At 42.1% G+C, this 19,880-nt stretch overlaps 2 protein-coding genes across 3 annotated transcripts in view; both read right to left on the reverse strand.

The window, feature by feature from the left end:
* Positions 1–19,880, reverse strand: part of LOC100705635 (uncharacterized) — a 172,581-nt gene that overhangs the window by 34,513 nt on the left and 118,188 nt on the right. Inside the window, exon 1 of one of the 2 annotated variants that reach the window (XM_019357130.2) lies at positions 6,373–6,434. Coding sequence is in view for 1 of the 2 variants with exons in the window: in XM_025904205.1 (XP_025759990.1) it covers positions 5,210–5,560 (351 nt within the window). In the remaining variant the exon portion in view is untranslated. Of the gene's footprint in view, positions 1–5,209; positions 5,561–6,372; positions 6,435–19,880 lie in introns of those variants that run through there. The other variant, XM_025904205.1, reaches the window with a different exon arrangement.
* On the reverse strand, positions 15,539–19,548 carry LOC112844639 (uncharacterized). The gene is made up of 4 exons (XM_025904253.1): positions 18,555–19,548; positions 17,562–17,912; positions 16,097–16,432; positions 15,539–16,008 (listed from the first exon to the last, which is right to left on the reverse strand). The coding sequence occupies exons 1-4, from the start codon at positions 18,583–18,585 to the stop codon at positions 15,878–15,880; spliced, it is 849 nt and encodes a 282-aa protein (XP_025760038.1). The 5' UTR covers positions 18,586–19,548; the 3' UTR covers positions 15,539–15,877.

Here is a 19,880-nt window from a genome sequence, read left to right on the forward strand (position 1 = left end):
TTGATAGAAGCCTTCCTTTAGTAAAAGCACCAAGAAAACACCATGAAAACACCTCACTACACACAAAACTGCAGTACTGGCAAATTGGACATAAAGTCTGAAAAGTCAAAGTACTTATTGTGTAGAAAAATGTTCCCATCAGTGTCTATGGATCAATATTACTGCTGCACATGTTTAAGGCTGAGCTCATTTCAAATCCTTTCTATTGTGTTGAATCTGCAGTAATGCATCATATTCTATAAAATCATATGTTTGTAGTGGCTGTCCTGTGAGGACCACGTATCTCTAAATAAACAGCTGTTAATGAGCTCACAAACACAGGCCTACAGCTGGATTTGAAAAAGTCCATTCAATAGAAAATCAACAATCACAGCTGGATTCAAAGGCTTGAGCTCTGTGTGACATGGTTACCTGTCAGTATCTACAGGGGGATTCAAATATGAAGGAAACATGAAGGTGGTGCATTAGAAAAACTGCTGCTTTCAAGTGCAGAGCAACAAACTATTTGAACTGATCCAACTTTATTAACACAGACAAAGATTTGTGGATCAGCTGCTGTTTGCTGCTATAGATATAATCCAGCTGATGTGGGAGAACTACATGTGACACTTTGATGCAGCCATGAATCTGACTGATTTCTTTCCATTTTCAAAGGTTGATGCATCAGTTAAAGTCCTTAAAAAGCTCAGAAATAAAGAGAAAGGTTGGTTAAAGCAAAGAGAGGCACTGGCAGCATTTAAGACACTAAACAAGAGAAACAGATCAGAGAACATCAGACTGAATAAGTGGAATAAAGTGAAACAGAGAACTAACGCTCCCTAAGAATGGAGCTGTCAGAGGAAGAGAGCAGCAAACTGAAAGTCTCTGTTAGCTGCAGAGCTCTGAAACTTCACACAGCTTTGGATGATAACATGGAGAAAGGATGTGGAGATTTTCACAGCTCTGCTAGAAATCATCTTCTAGTTATTGGGACTCAGATATATATTGGATGGAGCCCACTGAGACTGAACCACCATCATGAGTCTGACCTCTGACCTTTGACCTGTATCTACAGCACTGACCTTTGACTTTCAGCTCCACTTGTTTCTCCATCAGGATGTTTTCCTCCCCTCTGTAGACGGTGCAGGTGTAGGTGGAGTTGTCTCCATCTGTGGGGTATTTCAGGGTCAGACTGAGGTCTCCAGGTTCCAGTAAGTTTCTCTTCATCTTTGTTCGGTTCTTGTATTTATCGTCCTGTTCTTCAGGCTGGTCAGAGCCGTTCTCATACACGTGGACCTTCCTGTTGTTCATGTCCTTCCACTCCACTTTAGCATCTTTAGACAGACAAACTGTGGTTTTGCAGATCAGCTGGACAGACTCCACCCCTGAATCCACCCCCACCTGGTAAACTGAGAGGACAACAAAGCACAACATGAGCTGTAGTGAAGGTTACTAATGTTCTCCTTATGACCTGTTACAGAGGACTTATTCCTGTGCTTGTCCTGTTAGACCTCAGTGTAGACACAACATCTTACTACAAACACTAGAACACACCATAGTTATTAAAGGAAATTCACTGCAATGGTTTGAATCATATCTGATAGATTCCAGTTTGTTCATGTAAATGAGGAGTTTTCTTCACATAGAAAATTATTCATAGATTTGTATGATTGCCATGCAGATGATGCACACAGTGGCAGTCCCAGCCTGTTTGGCGCCCTGGGTGATTATTTATAATCACCTTTGTTAGTCCTTGATATTTAGAATTGAGTGATCTGTATACATTAGTGCTATTTCTTAAATGTGTGAAATCTGTAACATAATGTATTGTTTGGAGTTTAGTCTGTTACTGTTACTATTTTTACCAACTTCTTGGAGCAACTGTAACCCACATAATTTCCTTAGGGATTAATAAAGTATTCTGATTCTGATTGTTTCAGGATGACCTGCCATGATCCAATGACACATCTGCTTACCTGCATCTTTTGCTCGTTTCTCCTCCTCACCTGATGGCTTTGAACTTTTCTTGTCCATAGCCGTATTTATTTTGCCCTCCAGTATCAAGACCCATCCCCCAACCTGAGAATCACAACATAAACTAACAGCCCTACATGTTATTGCGCAGACTCAGTTTGTATAGGGTTTTTTCTGCGATTTCGCACAACCCAGGAAAATTAATTGTGACATAATGGGCTTGGATTGACAATATTATTAATGAAATGTGCTCTATTTGGAAGCACCCAGCTCCCCTCCCCTTGTGTGTAAGACTTCAGCACAGCAGCAGCAGCCAGCAGGGGCACCGAGGGACTTTGGCTCACTGCCCGCATACATGGATGTGATAGAATACACGGAACACATCAATGCAAATTTCAAAGTTTATGTCCAGATGTCTGGTGCTTTTGCGTTTGTTTCTTCCTTTCCATTTCGCAAGCCGGTTATTTGAAGGCACTCCAGTCAGCCAGAGAGTTCCTCGCCGCCAACCCCTCTCCTCCCTGTGGGGCAAGCAGCAGGCGCACCTCGCAAATGGAGCGCGCCCCCGCAAATCGGCGATAGAAAACAGATCGGTGCCTATGCAATGTAGCATGGGTGCCAGCAAAAAAGAATAAAAAATGCTGCCCCCTCGGGGCCTGCCCATGTCGCCTGTATCAAAAACCACTACTGCATACACATTTGATTTTTATGATTAATATCTGTTAAATCAGTTACAGGCGTGTTTTAAAGACATAAAGGCCTGGATGAGCTTTAATCTACTGGTTCTAAATTCATCACATTGACCCTGGATCTGTATATAGCTCTCTGTATCAGCTGTTTGTAACTCTCAACTCTTTCAGCTTCTGGAACAAGTTTGTGTGAGCCACAGTCAAGGAGCCACCAGAGGACACCTGCTAACCATCGGCATTATGTGTAGTAGGAGACACTCACCTGACATGAAATAGTGCCGGAAATAAAATAAAAGACCTCCAGAAACCACAAGAAGAACCAGGAGAAGCAGGAGAGCTTTGGCCCAGGATGGAAACGGTTCTGTGGAAAAATACAAAAACAACATGACCTTTGAACTCTGACCTCAATGTCCTGCACTGTATCCTGGTTTTTATCTACATGTCTGACCTTTGACCTGCAGCACTACTTTCTGTCTCAGGATGTCTTTGTCCCTGTAGATGGTGCAGATGTATCCTCCACTGTCTCTCTCTGTGGGGTATTTCAGGGTCAGACTGAGGTCTCCAGTTCTCAGCAGGTCTTTGTTCATCTTTGTGCGATCACAGTAACGGTCGTCCTGGTTCCTAAGGTGGTCACTTCTGTTTGAATACTCATGGACCATCATGAGTTCTCTATCAAATCTCGTCCACTCCACTCTGGTGTCCTCAGGCAGGTCAGGTGTTGTTTTGCAGGGCAGGATGACAGACTCTGATCCTTCAACGACCTCCACCTTAAGTTCTTGGTCTGAGAGGACAGTAAACCAAAATATCAAAATTGCATCTGGAAAGTATTCCCAGTGCTTTACTTGTTCCACATTTTGTTATTCCAACATGGATTAGATTAATTTTCACCTCACATTTCTACACACACAATACCAGGGGATTCCCATGATGCATTGAGTTTTTCCTTTCCAGTCACCTTTCTCACTCACTATGTGCTAATAGACCTCTCTGCATCGAATCATATCTGTTATTAATCTCTGTCTCTCTTCCACACCATGTCTTTATCCTGTTTTCCTTCTCTCACCCCAACCGGTCGCAGCAGATGGCCCCGCCCCTCCCTGAGCCTGGTTCTGCTGGAGGTTTCTTCCTGTTAAAGGGAGTTTTTCCTTCCCACTGTCGCCAAAGTTCTTGCTCATAGGGGGTCATATGATTGTTGGGTTTTCTCTGTATGTATTATTGTAGGGTCTACCTTACAATATAAAGCACCTTGAGGCGACTGTTGTTGTGATTTGGCGCTGTGTAAATAAAATTGAATTGAATTGAACAATACCTCACAATGACAGGGTACTGTTTAAATGACTGCAAATCTATTAAAAATAAAAAATGAGAATAACATGTAATCACAAACTTTGCACAGTGCTTCGAGGAGGAGTGCTAACAAGGAGGTCTTTATACATTGGGGAATTCAAGAAAACTTTTAGTTCTTCCACTGTAAGTAGTAATATAGCTGTGGCTTCTTTTTTTTTTTGCCCCACCACCCCACGCATTCATGTGAGTGCATGTACGCGTGCGTGGCCCCCCTGTAGTAGGCGGCTTTGCTCGTTCATGTGAGTTCAGGGGTAGTATGACTAGGTGAGAATATGTGTTTTTAGAAGTATCACAAGAAAAAGTTTATTTGTAAAGGGATGAATGTTATTTGCTGTACTCTGTTTAAAAACTACTATGCTCTGTCTCTTTTGGAGAGCAAAAGAAAGTGAAATGATCGTAAACTAGTTAAATTAAATCACCTATGTCCAAATAACAGCACGCTGAGACATATGCGATCCTTAAAAACAGTTTAATTAAAACACATAATGGTTTCATTAAATTAAACGCAAATTAAAAACTTATGAACTCACATGAACCCTGAACTAAAAAAAAACAGCAACAGCTATATTACTACTACTGTAAAATATCCCACAAATTCTACCTGTGCAGGTAGAATTTGGAGGTGAAAAACTGATTTCATTGATTTTAGAATAAGGCTGTTACATAACAAAATGTGGAACAAATGAAGGGCTGAGAGTATTTTCCAGATGTTCTGTAACCAAAGAAGCAGCAGTCACACTGATTTTAATCATAGAACTGATCTGAGATCTGAGCATCTGTGTTACTGACCTCTGACTCTGCTGCCAGTAAAAATAAATATCAATAATCAAGTCTTTAAAATCTCTATTCTGCATGAAAAATATCAGGATAGACTGTGAGCCAAAACTGTGCCAGGTCTTCACAGTACTACTGTTAGTAATCACACATGAGTAACAGAACATGTTGTGTTATTGTCTGTCCCAATTGGGCCTGTGAGCTGCTGGTTTTCCTGCACATGTAAGAATTTCTGTATCAAATCATCCAGATTTAGTAGATACACCAAAAATTGTACCAATAGGATCCTATTTTCTTCTTCTTTGGTGTTCATGTTTTGATGTTTCCAAAGTGGTTGAATCTAGAAAACATTACCACTATTTTATCAGCTTTCAGTACTAGAAAGATCTTTTCTGTTACTCTTTAGTTTGACCTCTGACCTTTATGATCACAGGTGTTGGGTTTCTTACCTTTGACATGCAGCTGTATGTCTGTCAGTTTCCGTTCCTCCCTTTCATTTCTGATGGAGCAGGTGTAGTTGCCGCTATCAGTCATTTCGGGGTTTCTCAGAGTGAGGCTGAAGTCTAAAGAGTCCAGAGCATCAGGCCTCATTGATGTGCGCCCTCTGTAACGCTGGTTTTGCCCTTTAAGATCATCCGTTTCCTCTCGTCGTAGGTGGACAGATTTGGGGTTGAGATCATTGCGAGTCCACAGCACTGTGGGATTGTCCTCAGGTATAAAACCTGAGTACTTGAAAGGCAACAGGACAGATGTTTCCCCCTCATACACCTCCACCAATGGAGCCAGGGCATGCTGGGAAACTGGAAGGAGACACAAGGACACACAACAAAAACATGTTCATGTGTATGCAGTGGATTTTTTCCTTGGGTTCATATAAAGTGGTTTCAGAAAGTTGCAGAATATGTAACGTCACTCTCAGCCATGTTTTATGAAAAGTATTCAAACATGGATTCTTCCTGTCCAACAAACACTGAAAGGACGTCAAAGATGTGAAAGAAAACTGATGGATGTCTGAACAACACTGAGGTGAAAGGAGGAAACCATCTCTTATTTATATCTACATTTGGTTGAAAAATGAACACAGATACAAGCAGATCTGTGCAGCGCTAACAACTGCACCACAGTCCATCAGTTTTTAATAAATAACCTCACCATGCAACAACATCAAATGAGGCAGAGACACACACACACACACACACACACAGAAAACAGTTTATTAGTAAATAAACATCTCAGTGTTTCAGCACATAAAAGTGTTACCACTGACAATGTTACACAGAACTGGCAACACAACCAATTTTCATCTGTATCATTGGACACTTCTTCTGTTTTTGCCATAGTCGTTAATCCTGTCAAACTTTACTACACTCTGGCAGGTTTGTGGTTCTATCAGTAAGAAACAGACGTCTGGAACACACAGATAGTTCATCTTAAACAGATATGAGCTCAGCTGTAACCCTGTGAGCGCCCTGCATGAAGTCCCAGAGGGAGTTATAAGGAATAAAGTCAAGTACAGTCAGTTTACATCCAGTAAACTCATGTTACAGACTTTATGTTGTCTAAAAGCACAAACAGCTGTGTCGTTGTGTTTGCATTCAAAGAGCGCTCTTACCGAGGACGAGGAGCAGGAGTGGCAGCAACATCTTCATCTCCAGTTAAAGTCCTGATAACAACAACACGCAGCTGCTGCTGCACTAAAGGTTTGGTGCTCTTAAGAGAACCTGATCATTTCCTGTTGATCCTTCAAAATAAAATATTTTTTATAGCAAATGACTTTCACTATTAGGAGAAACAACATGCAGCCAGGATGTGTGGTGCTGTTTGAGTCATGTGAAGACATAACTTTGTTTGTTTCTTCAGTTTTTATGTATTAAAGTAAAAAAAAAAAAAAAGGTAAGTAAGAAAAACGGAAAAAAAAGGAAAAAAGAAAACTGAATAACGACAATCTTCATATTTAGTCTAATAAATGTATTTTGTTGTTACATTTGTTCATAAAAATTAAAAAAGTCTCATATCTAAAGACTTTTAAACACAACACTGAAATAGCCACAAATGATGGTAAAACGAGGGGGGGAGAAGAACTATCATGGGTGCTAAACACTGAGTCATACAAAGAATATATATGCATTGTGATTGAGCTAAATGTAAATACTATATTGACAATGAATCAGAGTTTTAAAAGAGAAAAATAAGTAATTATTTTGTAATAATTGTTCTATATTTTCAATCTCAGTGTTTAAGTGACTCATCAGGAAGTTAGACCGTGACCGTTTGGATGTGGTGAAAAGAGGAAAAGAACATAACAGGAAAAGTGTTAGAAGTAAGAAGAGTGGGGTAAGAGTGAGAGGTGGAGGAAGGAGGGACAAGCCTGGACAACCGTATAAAAACACTGTGTCAGTATAGAACCTACTCATGTGTTAACCACACCTTACACCACAGGGCAGGGATCCTGCTGGAACACAGCTGGCTCCTTTAAATACAGAGGACTTACAGTGGTTTATAGTGGTGGTTACTCACCTCTGTATGGTCAGTCTGCTGACCTGTTTCTGTGTTTGTATTCTTCCTCCTCTTATCCTGCCAGGAACCAGTTTTAAACTGACTTACCTGCTGGGATTGTTGGACATACAGACCATGGATTTTCTTTTGATAGCCTCCAAAGCATTGTGGGAGCTGAAGTTTCACAACTCTGAGCACGTTCATTTAATAAATGTAATTTACCCAAAAACAAACAAACTGAGAAGAAACATGTAAATATGAAACCATGAATATAAGAATATAAATCTTTAGAAGTAGTTCAAATTATTCCATTTCCTTGCAGTCAGTCAAACTAATCAATGACTGATGCACCCTAGTTTATTACTGATATCAAGTTTCACATAGATCAGTGCTTCTCAAACCTTTCACAGTGAGTACCACCTCATAAAATATATGGCTCTTGAAGTACCAGCCTTATGACCCACATTATAGTACAGTAGTATAGGTGTATTTAACACCACGTACAGTTTACACAAGACAATTTTATTTCTTATATGAATGTTATTTATTTTAACTGTCATAAACAGGATGTGACATAATGATAATAACAACAACTTTACTGCATTGAAACATTCACAGCAGGTGGGATATTCGGTCTTTAAGTGATGACCTGATGAAACCTGCTTCCGGGTCCAAACTACTCTGTTTATTAAGGCTGTTGTATTTTTAACATGTTTTAATGCTTTGTGTCTTGTTCTATTTAATCTCAACAAGCCCCTACAAACAGTCAGTGATCACTGTCGGCCTCTCTCGGTTTTTATCACCACTGTTCATTTTAAAGCTCAGTTTTTAAAACCTTACGATGTAACTACAGCCCAGCCCATGCAGCAGTATATGAATGACTAACCTCGTATTGTGGAAGGATTATCTCAGTTGTTCTCCTGACTGAAGTTTGATCTGTTTACAGCATCCTGCCATGCGATTGCATTTGTCCCCAACCTTTGGGAACCCTCACGTTAGATTTTATCGAGTGGAAAAAAGTTAGTGTTCACCCTCCAGCTTCACTGTGTTTATATTATGCTAACCATAGCTGTGTAGCTAGCCACCACATACTAGCTAGCCCAACTTCAGTAACACTACAAACACCACTGCTGTTTAGTTTTTCAATTCAATTCATCTATCGCCAAATCACAACAACAGTCGCTCAAGGTGATTTATATGTTTTCTGTCTTCATTAAACCTCGCTGGATCCACTGTCCACCCGCTGTGTGATGACCCTCCTCCAGGAACCCCCCATCCAAGGTAAATACACCACTCTCAAGTCGCTGCTTCTGTGGCAACATTTTCTCTCCGACGCAGAGCGGGCTGAGAAACTACTCTCTTTCTCGGGCCTGGGTGATGGTACCGCTCTCGAGCTCATAGAGAGCACGCAGAGAGCACGCTGTCCTTGGTAGGAATGGATGACGCTGGATTCCTCTTTACTCATGTCTTCCTCTGACAGTTATCAGCACCAGTGTGAGCTGGCCTCATCAACTCCCTGCTGCTGGTCTCAAAGGATTATCGCTCTTCTGGCTACTAGGAGCTTCAGCATCCAGGTGATAGTTCCGACAGCATCTCCTGCACTCCCACCGATTCTCCTGGGGGACTCCGACTCATCGATGGTGGTTGGGATCACGGCACGGAGGCAGCGTGAAAAAGGGCTGTGTTTTTACCATCAGCATTTTGGTCAGCTTGCAGTTTTAAGGCCAAGGGAAACGAGCCCACCAGCACTCTGTAGCAGCCACGACCGCTGGCAATAAGGAAAGGCTGCTCTTCATAGAGGACTCACGCTCGCGGAAACGTTTTCTGGTCGACTCCGGATCCCAGAGGAGCCTCGGGAACTCTCGTGTCATCTTTGCATACCTCCACAATGGTATATTATTTCATCTTAATTTTGGGGGGCGGGGGGATATTTCCCACGTACCACCACAGGGAGCCCAAGTACCACCACTGGTACGTGTACCACAGTTTGAGAATGACTGACATAGAGTTTATCTTCTTACACCAGCTGCTGTTCACTGTGAAGAAAGATTATGTCCAGCAGAGATGTGGAGAAGACGAGAAAGCTCCATCAAGGACACAGAAACTGTTAGCGTCCACTCGTCACCTCAGTCTGAGTCAGCATCAGGAAGTCCAAACTAACTTCATCTGTTCTCATGTCTTCATCTCAGTCCTTACTGTGCTCAGCTTTGTGCTAAAGAAAATACAACACGGCTCCATTTACAGCAGAAAAACTCATGAGTTTACAGGCTGACTTTAATGTGTTTCTACACATGCTTGTCCTCTGGTCATGTGATCATGTGGTTTGTAGGAACGCTCCTCTTCCTCAGAGGATCCACCTGTGCTTCCTCTCCTCTCTCCTCCACCTGTTACAGTGAGGGAACGTCCTCCATGATGGAGGAGCTGCTGGAAAGTGCTGAGAGTTTCCTCCAGAGTGAGACCTCTGTCACAGTTCAGAGGACCTACGGCAGCAGAGACCTTCATGGACACTAAAAGTCTCAAACACACAACAACAACATCACACTGTCTCCACTCTGACATCACTGATCAATAATCAAAGAACACACAGATCAAACTGATTGATCAGCCATCAGAGGAGTCGGATCAATGGAGCTGCTTCTGTTCCTGATGTCCCCTGTTTGATCCTGGACCTGAACTCTCCCTGCAGAGGAGACACAAGACAGTCAGACACACACACACACACACACACACACACACACACACACACACACACGATCAATTAAATAAATGAACAATCAAACAAGCAGATACCTTTGACTTTGAGCAGCACAGTTTTGTGTCTGTTGATCTTCTTGCTGTAGACCACACATTCATACTCTCCACTGTCTCTCTCTGTGGGGTGTTTCAGGGTCAGACTGAGGTCTCCAGTTTTCAGCAGGTCTTCATTCATCTTCGTTCGGTCTCTGTAAACCTGGTGCTGTTTGTCAGGCTTGTCCAAGGAGTTCGTACAAAGGTGGGTGTTATAATCACTGTCCATCCACATGACTTCAGCATCTTCAGGCAGGTTTTGTGTGGTTTTGAAGGGCAGCTGGACAGACTCCGCCCCCTCCTCCACCTCCACCTGACAGACTGAGAGGACAACAAACACAACATGAGCTGTACTATCTATCCGAACTCCTCCATTTGTACAATCCCAACAGAGCACTAAGATCTTCCAAACAGATGCTCCTAACACAACCGAGGTCTCGACTGTAGTCCAGAGGTGATCAGGCCTTTGCTACCGCAGCACTTAGACTCTGGAATAACCTCCCTGCTCTTATTAGCACCTCCAAGTCTATCCCGTCATTTAAATTGCGTCTCAAAACTCATCTTTTTACTTTGTCTTTTGATTCAAACTAGTTGACTATTATCTTGGTTGTGTTGTCACCTATGTTGTTCTTTTGCCCTGTTTCTTCTTCACTGTTTTGTTATAATTGTCTCAAGCTACTGCTCTGTCTGACTGTGAAGCACTTTGTTCAACTTTGTTTTTAATATGTGCTATAGAAATACATTTTGCTCTGACTCCTTCCAGAACATTTAACTCTTTGTCAACTTGTTTAAAAACAGCTGTGTGATAAATCACACAAGAATAGTTTATGTGATGAGTTTCAGTTTTACAGCCTCTGACAGTGGACTCATCTCTGAACTTGTCCTTTTAGACCTCAGTTTGAAATTGCTGATCACAACATGTTTCTATGGAGACCAGCATAGTCGGATTGCACTGGGATGAGTCGTAATTTTACCGATTTAAATCTGTTCATGTAAATGTGGAGACTTCTCAACGTGTTAAAAATTAGAAAGGGTTCACTGCTGTGCTGATGATAGTAACATTTATCTATTAATCCAAACGATACAAACCAGTTATTTTAAATACCAGCGTGTCCTATAGACAAAGACCTGGACAACTTTCTACTTGTAAATTCTGACATATCTGAGAATATTGTCCTCTGCATTATCTTGGCCTTCAGTAACACTGAAGAAGAAGAAGAATCTTGGAGTCATATTTGACCAGGATAAGTCCTTCGACTCACATATTAAACAAATATGCAGGACTGCTTTGTTTCATTTGCATAATATCTCCAGAATTCGGACACACAAACAGAAGCATCCTGTCTGAATGATGTTGCAATAAAAGCTCCCTGAAAAGCCTTCAGGTGATCCACAGTGTAAGTGCTGACAAACAATACAAAGACAAACCATCTTTCTCCATATTTGCTGCTCTTCATCTGCTTTTTTAAATTTAAATCCTGTTCCTCACACGTCTTGAATAATCCGGCCCCAACATACTGTAAAGCCTCACAGTATTATATTATCTGAGGAGAGCACTTCACTCTTTTAGACTGCAGGTTTACTTCACACATTTGAAGAAATGTTTACCTTCAATCAGCCTCTGATCAGCACTGATTGAAATATTTGGCGATAACAGATAACAGGAGTCAAACTTACAATATGACCTCTGACCTCTGACATGTATCTACAGCACTGAATTTATTTTATTTTATTTGAATGACCTGAAAATAGATTTAAACTAAAAGCTTTTAGAAATTGAACTCGAAATTGAACAACGATATGGCCTTTGACCTGTATCTACAGCACTGACCTCTGACTATCAGCTTCACTTGTTTCTTCAGCAGGATGTTTCCCTCCCTGCTGTAGACGGTGCAGGTGAAGGTCTTTATATCTCTGTCTGTGGGGTATTTCAGCGTCAGACTGAGGTCTCCAGTTTTCAGCAGGTCTTCGTGCATCTTTGTTCGGTCTCTGTAACGACTGTGCTGTTCTTCAGGCTGGTCAGAGCCGTTCTGAAACACATGGACCTTCCTGTCTTGTCTGTCCATCCACTGCACTTTAGCATCTTCAGGTAGGGGAAGTGTGGCTTTGCAGAGCAGCTGGACAGACTCCACCTCTGAATCCACCTCCACCTGGGGGACTGAGAGACAGAGGAGGAAGCGTTTGAGAAGCAGTGTTAAAAGTCCGCTTGGTACTGCACCTTGTTTAGACTACGTTACCCATGATGCACCTCAGTATTGTATTTCCGATTGTGAACACGTTCAGTGTGGTTCGGCGCTGAACATGAACGTATTTACCTGCGTCCCTGTGTGAGTTAATACTGTGTGCGTGGTTACCACGTGAGTATTGTAAGATAAGAGTGATGTTTAACGTTATCTGTGTTATTTGCTAAGTAAGAAGCGAGTCCCATTGCTATCACTATGATGCGGCTTTTGGGCTACTACAGGCAGCCTTGGCTCAGTCCATATTTCATTTCATATATAACTTACTGTTGTGGTGGATGTAACTATGTACTATCTTTATGGTTATTGCCTGAGTAGTTGTAATCTGTAGAGGTCCTGTTTGACGATGTATACACGGGCAAAAAATTCATTTATGGTCTTAGGGTGCCATCTAGTGGCTATATCATCATAGATTGTATAACATTCAGCTGGAAACACACAGTATTGTGCTACTCATAGTGATTAATACACATATGTGTTCTTTCTGTTTACAGATGACCACACACACACACACTCTTCACCTACACTTTACTATATTACAATTCGGTCACGCCCTACCAATGCTGTCCATCCTGTTGATGCCATCTGCCACCTCCTTTATTAAACTTCTTTGAACTACATCGCTGTGGAGTAGGGCTGCCACAAACGATTATTTTGATAGTCGACTAGTCACCGATTATTTTTGCGATTAGTCGACTAATCAGATCATGCATCCATTGGACGTAAAATGTACAGCTTATTGCACCAGCATGCATCTGCTCTTAAATAACTATCATTAACTTACAGCTTTAAGTGTTTAAGATATGTGCTAACAAAAAATAAAGACAAGATGATAGTTTATTAAATTTTAATGAAATTTGCAGATTGTTTCAGTGAAGTTTAATAAACTCCTTGCTATCTAAAATATAACGGGACACCGGAGTATATTCTCGAGCATCTCACACTTCTGATAATCAGTTGTCTGCTTGACGTTTATTCAGCTGTGTAAAAACTATAACTTTAATCTCAGCCAAACAGATTTACTCAGGAACAGATGAAATACTAAAAAAAAAGCCAAACAATAACATTTTTAAGTTATCTAAGTGACTTATATATCATGTTTAACCTGAGTAGTGAAAGACGGCGGTGGGTTTTAAAACGATTTGCCCGGAGTCCGGTGTTCTCACCGGCTCTAGTGAGCCTTGAACCCCGGCTCGCTATCGAGCTGGTGGGTAACAGACGTCTCCGAAAACGTCGGAGCGCTTTTGAAAATATGTGGTGTCTTGATAAACTGAGCAGATATTTGAGGTTTACACAGCTACATTCTCGCCTGAAAATATGTTAAACGTTTATTTTGTGACCCAGAAAAAATAATAAGAGTAATATTAAAACTAACTAGCTGCCGCCATTGTTGAAAACTGAGCAGGGCCGCGCTATGAATTCTGGGACACTGCTTCTTCTTCTTCGGGGTTTAACGGCAGCTGGCATCCTTGTACATGCAGTGCTGCCATCTTCTGTTTCAGTCCGTTATTACACTCTTAAATCCTACTACTTATTCCTGCATCTTTTGGGATCTTACAAAGCTTCAAACGACGCGTCAACTATTAAATTAGTCATCGACGATTTTGATAGTCGACGTAATCATGACTAGTCGACTAATCGTGGCAGCCCTACTGTGGAGTACCATTCCTTCTGACGGAGGTCCACTACTGAAGCGTGATCAGCAATCAGTGCAAACATACATTACAAGCAGAGTGATGAGAAAGATCAGCAATAGACTGAATTCTTATTTATTTTCATTAGAAACTATTTGAGACTTTTTGTCTTTATTGTAATTTCATTATAGAAGTGTCCTAAGGTTTTAAGCTGTATGATATTTCCTTGATTCATAATTAATTGTTATACTGAAGCCGAATAAGGAAAAAGATAAATGCAGCACTGTCCAGTAAATTGTATTATCAAACACACTGGTCTCCTTAAAGGAAACAGGACAAAGAGAACAATGATCTCAGCAGATCCTTCATGTCCACCCTTGACTGTGGTGATCACAGAGAGGTTTCTGTGATAAGGGGGACTCAGAGGTGGTAATGTATTGCTGTTTGGTAACACTTATAATACGGCCTGTGAATACGGCACAAGCACCCTGTACTTTCTGGGGTGCATGCCACTTATTTTATTGGAAAGGCCACTAAGAAAGGAATTGCCTACATGCAAATCCAGCCTACATTCCAGCCAATTGCCTGCATTGCATTTAGACAATTGGCCTGCAATATAGGAATTTGGCAAAAAAAAAAGAACTATAGCTGTAAAAGATTCATAGAAGGTTAGTATGATGGAAGATAGAGATGTTCTTACATGTAAAGATTGTGTTGATAAGGTGGAAGTGTGAGGTGTGAGCAGCAGTATGGCTTCATACCACGAAGAGCACGTCAGATATGAAGTTAGTTTAGAGAGTAAAGTACAGAGAAGGTCAGAAGGAGTTACACTGTTTCTTTGTGGATGTGAACAATAGCAGGTCCAGTACACTGTACTTGCGTCTTGCTACCTCCAAGTAGCATGTAATTACAGGGTACTTATGCCTTGGAGTAGTTTAGAGTGGAAGGACTACAGCACTGACCTCTGACTTTCAGCTCCACTTCTTTGCTCATCAGGATGTTTCCCTCCCTGCTGTAGACGGTGCAGGTGTAGGTCTTTGTGTCCCAGTCTGTGGGGTGTTTCAGGGTCAGACTGAGGTTGCGAGATTTTAGCAGGTTTCTCTGCATTTTTGTCCGATTTATGTAAAACTGGTCCTGTTCTTTAGGCTGGTCAGAGCAGTTCTTATACACGTGAACTGTCCTGTGACCGCTATTCATCCACTCCACTTTAGCGTCTTTAGGCAGGCAAACTGTGGTTTTGCAGGGCAGCAGGACAGACTCCACCCCTGAATCCACCTCCACCTTGTAACCTGAGAGGACATCAAAGCACAACATGATGACATCAGCAGCAGCTGTGATGGTCACATGACCTCCCTGTCCCCTCCTTGTCTTCTAGTCTCAGTCAGATTGTGTCTCAGTTTGTTCCTGATGTGTTCCTGACTCGTTCTTTGGTAACTAGTCTGCAGCGTCCTGTAAAGTGCTGCAGACATGTTGGATGAAGAGCAGAAGAACAGACAGACTGAGCCTCCACAGTCGGCCATGTCTCACACACATCAGCACAGAAACCATGAAGATCTCATGTGTCTGCTCTGAACATCTGAAGCTCTCCACCACATGACTGAGCACAACTCAAGGAGGAACATTTACTGAAGCTGCTGCAACATTTACTGTCAGCACATGTTTCCATGTCAGCCTGCTGTTTACCACCACAGAAGAAGAACAGCTTGTACACATGCAGCCTCTGTGTCAGATCAATGCAGTGAAGCACACACACTGTTTAGTAAAGTCATGTTGTGGAGCTGTTTCACTGATCAATGACTGAGTCTGAAGGAGGTTTTCTGACTGACAGGAACAAACCTGGAAGTTTCTCTTCAGCTCTCTGTATCAGCTGTTTGTAACTCTCAACTCTTTCAGCTTCTGGAACAAGTTTGTGTGAGCCGCAGTCAAGGAGCCACCAGAGGACACCTGCTAACCATCGGCATTATGGGTAGTGTAGTAGGAGACACTCACCTGACATGAAATAGTGCCGGAAATGAAATAAAAGACCTCCAGAAACCACAAGAACAAGAACTAGAATAAGAAGAACAGCTGTGGCCCAGGGTGGAAATCGTTCTGTGGAGAAACAAAAAAAATAAATAAATTATGACCTCTGACCTTTGAATGTTGAAGTTAATCTGAGCCACTGACAATCAGCTCTGACCTCTGACATGTTGCAGCACTACTTTCTGTCTCAGGATGTCTTTGTCCCTGTAGATGGTGCAGATGTATCCTCCACTGTCCCTCTCTGTGGGGTATTTCAGGGTCAGACTGAGGTCTCCAGTTCTCAGCAGGTCTTTGTTCATCTTCGTGCGACCACAGTAAAGGTCGTCCTGTTTTTTAAGGTGGTCACTGTTGTTTGAATACACATGGGCCACTGTAAGTTCTCGGTCAGAGCGAGTCCACTCCACTGCTGCATTCTCAGGCAGATCAGGTGTTGTTTTGCAGGGCAAGATGACAGACTCTGACCCTTCCTTCACCTTCACCTCCACCTGCTGGTCTGAGAGGACAAGAAACCACAGTATCAGCTGTAGAAGCAGCAGAAGTAATACCGATCCGCCTTTTAAGTCTGACATCATTAGCCGTTTCCGGGTCCAAACTCCTCTTCAGTTCCCAAACTCAAACAAACACTAGACAGTTTTTAAATCTCAGTGATGTTGCAAACGCCTTCATCTTTAATAAAATGATCAGTGTAGCTGCTCTACCAGGCATCAAAATGGCATTTTAACTGTAACAATATGAACATACAGTGCATATTAACCCAGCTGGTTGTGCATTGTGCTTCTGGCACGCCAGAATGTCCCTTATTTAATAGTTAACAAGTTGTTAACCCTAGTCGAGTCTAAACACGGTACGATCTGACCTTGAGGGGAATTTGTTTCGATGTCCACTCCTGGGAAGATCAGCAACTTCTCACTGAACAATAATCGACTTCAAATAGTTTGGACATGGCTTTACTAACTTAGCAAATCATCAAACACAGACAGCTGACACTTGGTTGGATGGCTGAATCTAATACACAGCTCTGCTACTTAGCCTTGTAAGTCCTATGAAAGTGGTAAGGTTGGACTTATTTTTCACACACTGCTTCTCCTTTTTGGCCTGCGTATAGATACAAAGGGCCTGACTGACTTTACTGGAGGATCCCTGGCCTTGTTGAAAACGCTGTCCACTGAAAAATTCTGTTTTAAGATGAGATTTCTCTCACAGAAGCAAATACTAAACCGCTGTTCTAGGATGGAAACAAGCGTTCCTCTCAGTGTTCCTGCCATCAGACAGCTGTCTTAGATAATTTGTGATAAAGGCCACGCCTAAAAGACTCACAACACCACAATTACATACATCAGCCCTAAAAGTTTTGTATTGTAAGTTTTAATAACTGTAAATCTGTAAAAATATTGAGAAATAACAATAATACTAATAAATATAGTTTAATCAATAACCATTATTTACTCAGGAGTAACTTCAAAATAAACGCGGTCGATTATAAATAAATGATCAGGCACAGTGTCACTGTAACATGTTCTCGAATCCAAATTTGTAAAACACAGTCTGAAAAAGTGTGTGTTTAAATTTTACACACGGACGTTGACCTGTGTGTACAGCAGGTGTTTGGGTTTGTTGCTGACCTTTGACCTGCAGCTGTACTTCTGTCAGTCTCCACTCTTTTTTCCCATCAGTGATGGTGCAGGCGTAGTTGCTGCTGTCAGCTTGTTTGGGTTTTGTCAGCGTGAGGCTGAAGTCTCTCGTGTCCAGAGCATCAGGAGTCATCGATGTGCGCCCGCTGTAACGCTGGTGTTGTCCACTGAGATCATCTCCTGCCTCTCGTCGTAGGTGCACAGATTTGGGATCGAGGTCGTGGCGAGTCCACGTGACTGTGGGGTTGTTCTCAGGCGTAAAACCCGAGTACAGGCAGGGAAGCAGCACGGAGTCTTCCCCCTCATACACCTCCACCACCACAGCCAGGGCATGCTGGGAAACTGAGGACACACAAACAGAATGTTAACTCCATGCTGTGGGTTTGACCCTGTCTTTACTACAAGTCTGATAATCTGTGGGGACGACACAGAGCAGTTTTACTTTAGCTAATCAAAAATAAATAAATGAAAGTCAAAGGAATGAAACTGAACTCAGCTACAGTGTTCAGTTCAGCTGGGTTACACTGTTTACAGGTTTATTTAATATTACTTAAAATGATAGTGGTACTTCTTAGAGGGACATCATTCATGTTTTTCTTCCACGTTGACCACAGGAGCTCACTATAATCTTATTATTGTGATATGTTTGAAAAAAACTATCACATGTTGTCTTTCATGGAAGTGGAGGGAACTCGACCCTTTAGAGAGGGACCATACGTATTACCGGCTCCTCATTTGTCTTTCTTTTTTGTCTCTGTTTCCTGTCTCCCGGTTTCATTTTTCACGGCGGGTCAGAGCGACCCTCAGCCTGCCGGAAATGCCCCTGTGCCTCCAAACACATGCAAGCCGCACCTGACGCTAAACACCAGGTGAAAACAAATCATGTCACGTAAACAGATTTTCACTGAACAGCAAACGATCTGACAGTAGATTTCCATAACTTATGTCAAAAGCTTTCCTGCCTGGAAAAACTCCCACACGTACCGTTCAGGAGGAGGAGGAGCGCGATCTTCATCCTGCTGTGAGGCTCAGAGTCCTGATAAACCCTCTGCTGACCGAGAGGACCCGCCTGTGAACACTCAGTCCTGTCCCAGTGTAACGATCAGACAGCATTCCTCTGCTGGGCTCACCCGGCTCTCATCCACAAACCGGTTTCACCGCCTCAGGGTTCAACTCACACACCGACACTCAAGCGTGTACATGGTGCACACCTCACCATGGCAACTGTTCAATTAAAAAACTAGAGCTTAAGTTTCGTTTTCATTTTCAGATAATGGTGATGAATCAGTGTCAAGGCAGGTGTGTGTGCTTCAGATTCAAAGATAAGATTATTAGTGCATGCAGCACATGTCTGTTAATAAACAGGCCTGTGGTGTGGTGTGCAGTTCTTCTACACTTTCTAAGGTCATCTATTACAAATAAAATAAAGGGTCACAGGGCGTCACAGGAGCCTCCTACATCCTTCCTGCTCCCAGAGTTTGTGTCTGCAGCAACGAGTCCTGGGGTATTTCCCAGTGCCAAGTACATCAAGTATGTCATGTTCAAATTTGGTGTGATGGTAGATACCAATATGCAACATGCATTTGTCACCTTGGAAGTACAATATTCAAAGTGATTCCTGAAAGAAACTTTGGGACAACTGTTGCACAAAAACAAGGAGAAAGAGGACGAGTTAATACAGGCTGGAGAATCACAGTGTGACATGACAAAGAGCAAAAACATTATTATACAGTAAAATAACATAAGGTTACAATAATGTAACGTAATGACTGGGTGAGAAGGTCAACACAGTGAGACAAACCTCACCAACTCCTCCCCACACCACCTGTGACACAGGGATGGTGTTAGAGTCACGTCTATTCATAGAGCACACTGAGTGTTTCAAAATAGCAGATCAGACGGTTTAGCACAGGTGTCGAACTCCAGGCCTCGAGGGCCGGTGTCCTGTAGGCTTTAGATGTGTCCTTTATCCATCACAGCTGATTTAAATGGATAAATTAAACAACCTCAACATGTCTTGAAGTTCTCCAGAAGCCTGTTTATGAACTAATCATTTGATTCAGGTGTGTTGACCCAGGCTGAGATCTAAAACCTGCAGGACACTGGCCCTCGAGGCCTGGAGTTCGACACCCTTGGTTTACAGGAAGCCAAAACTGAAGCTTTAATAGGGTGTGTATCATTTAGATGATTTATTTTCACTTTATTTTTTCATTACAGAAAAATCGTGAATTATTTTTGCTCCTCATTGTGTGTAGGAATTTAACTTAATTCATGTGGACTTCAGTGACCAGTGTTTTAACTAATGCACAG

This window comes from Oreochromis niloticus, linkage group LG3, assembly GCF_001858045.2.
Source record: "Oreochromis niloticus isolate F11D_XX linkage group LG3, O_niloticus_UMD_NMBU, whole genome shotgun sequence".
NCBI classification, from domain to species: domain Eukaryota; kingdom Metazoa; phylum Chordata; class Actinopteri; order Cichliformes; family Cichlidae; genus Oreochromis; species Oreochromis niloticus.

Coding starts and splice junctions, on each gene's coding strand:
- LOC112844639 (XM_025904253.1), bottom strand. CDS start 18,585: ATGAAGATCGCGCTCCTCCTCCTCCTGAACG. Junction 17,913..18,554: donor GCTCCTCCTCCTCCTGAACG/GTACGTGTGGGA, acceptor GTGTGTCCTCAG/TTTCCCAGCATGCCCTGGCT. Junction 16,433..17,561: donor AGTACAGCTGCAGGTCAAAG/GTCAGCAACAAA, acceptor TTGTCCTCTCAG/ACCAGCAGGTGGAGGTGAAG.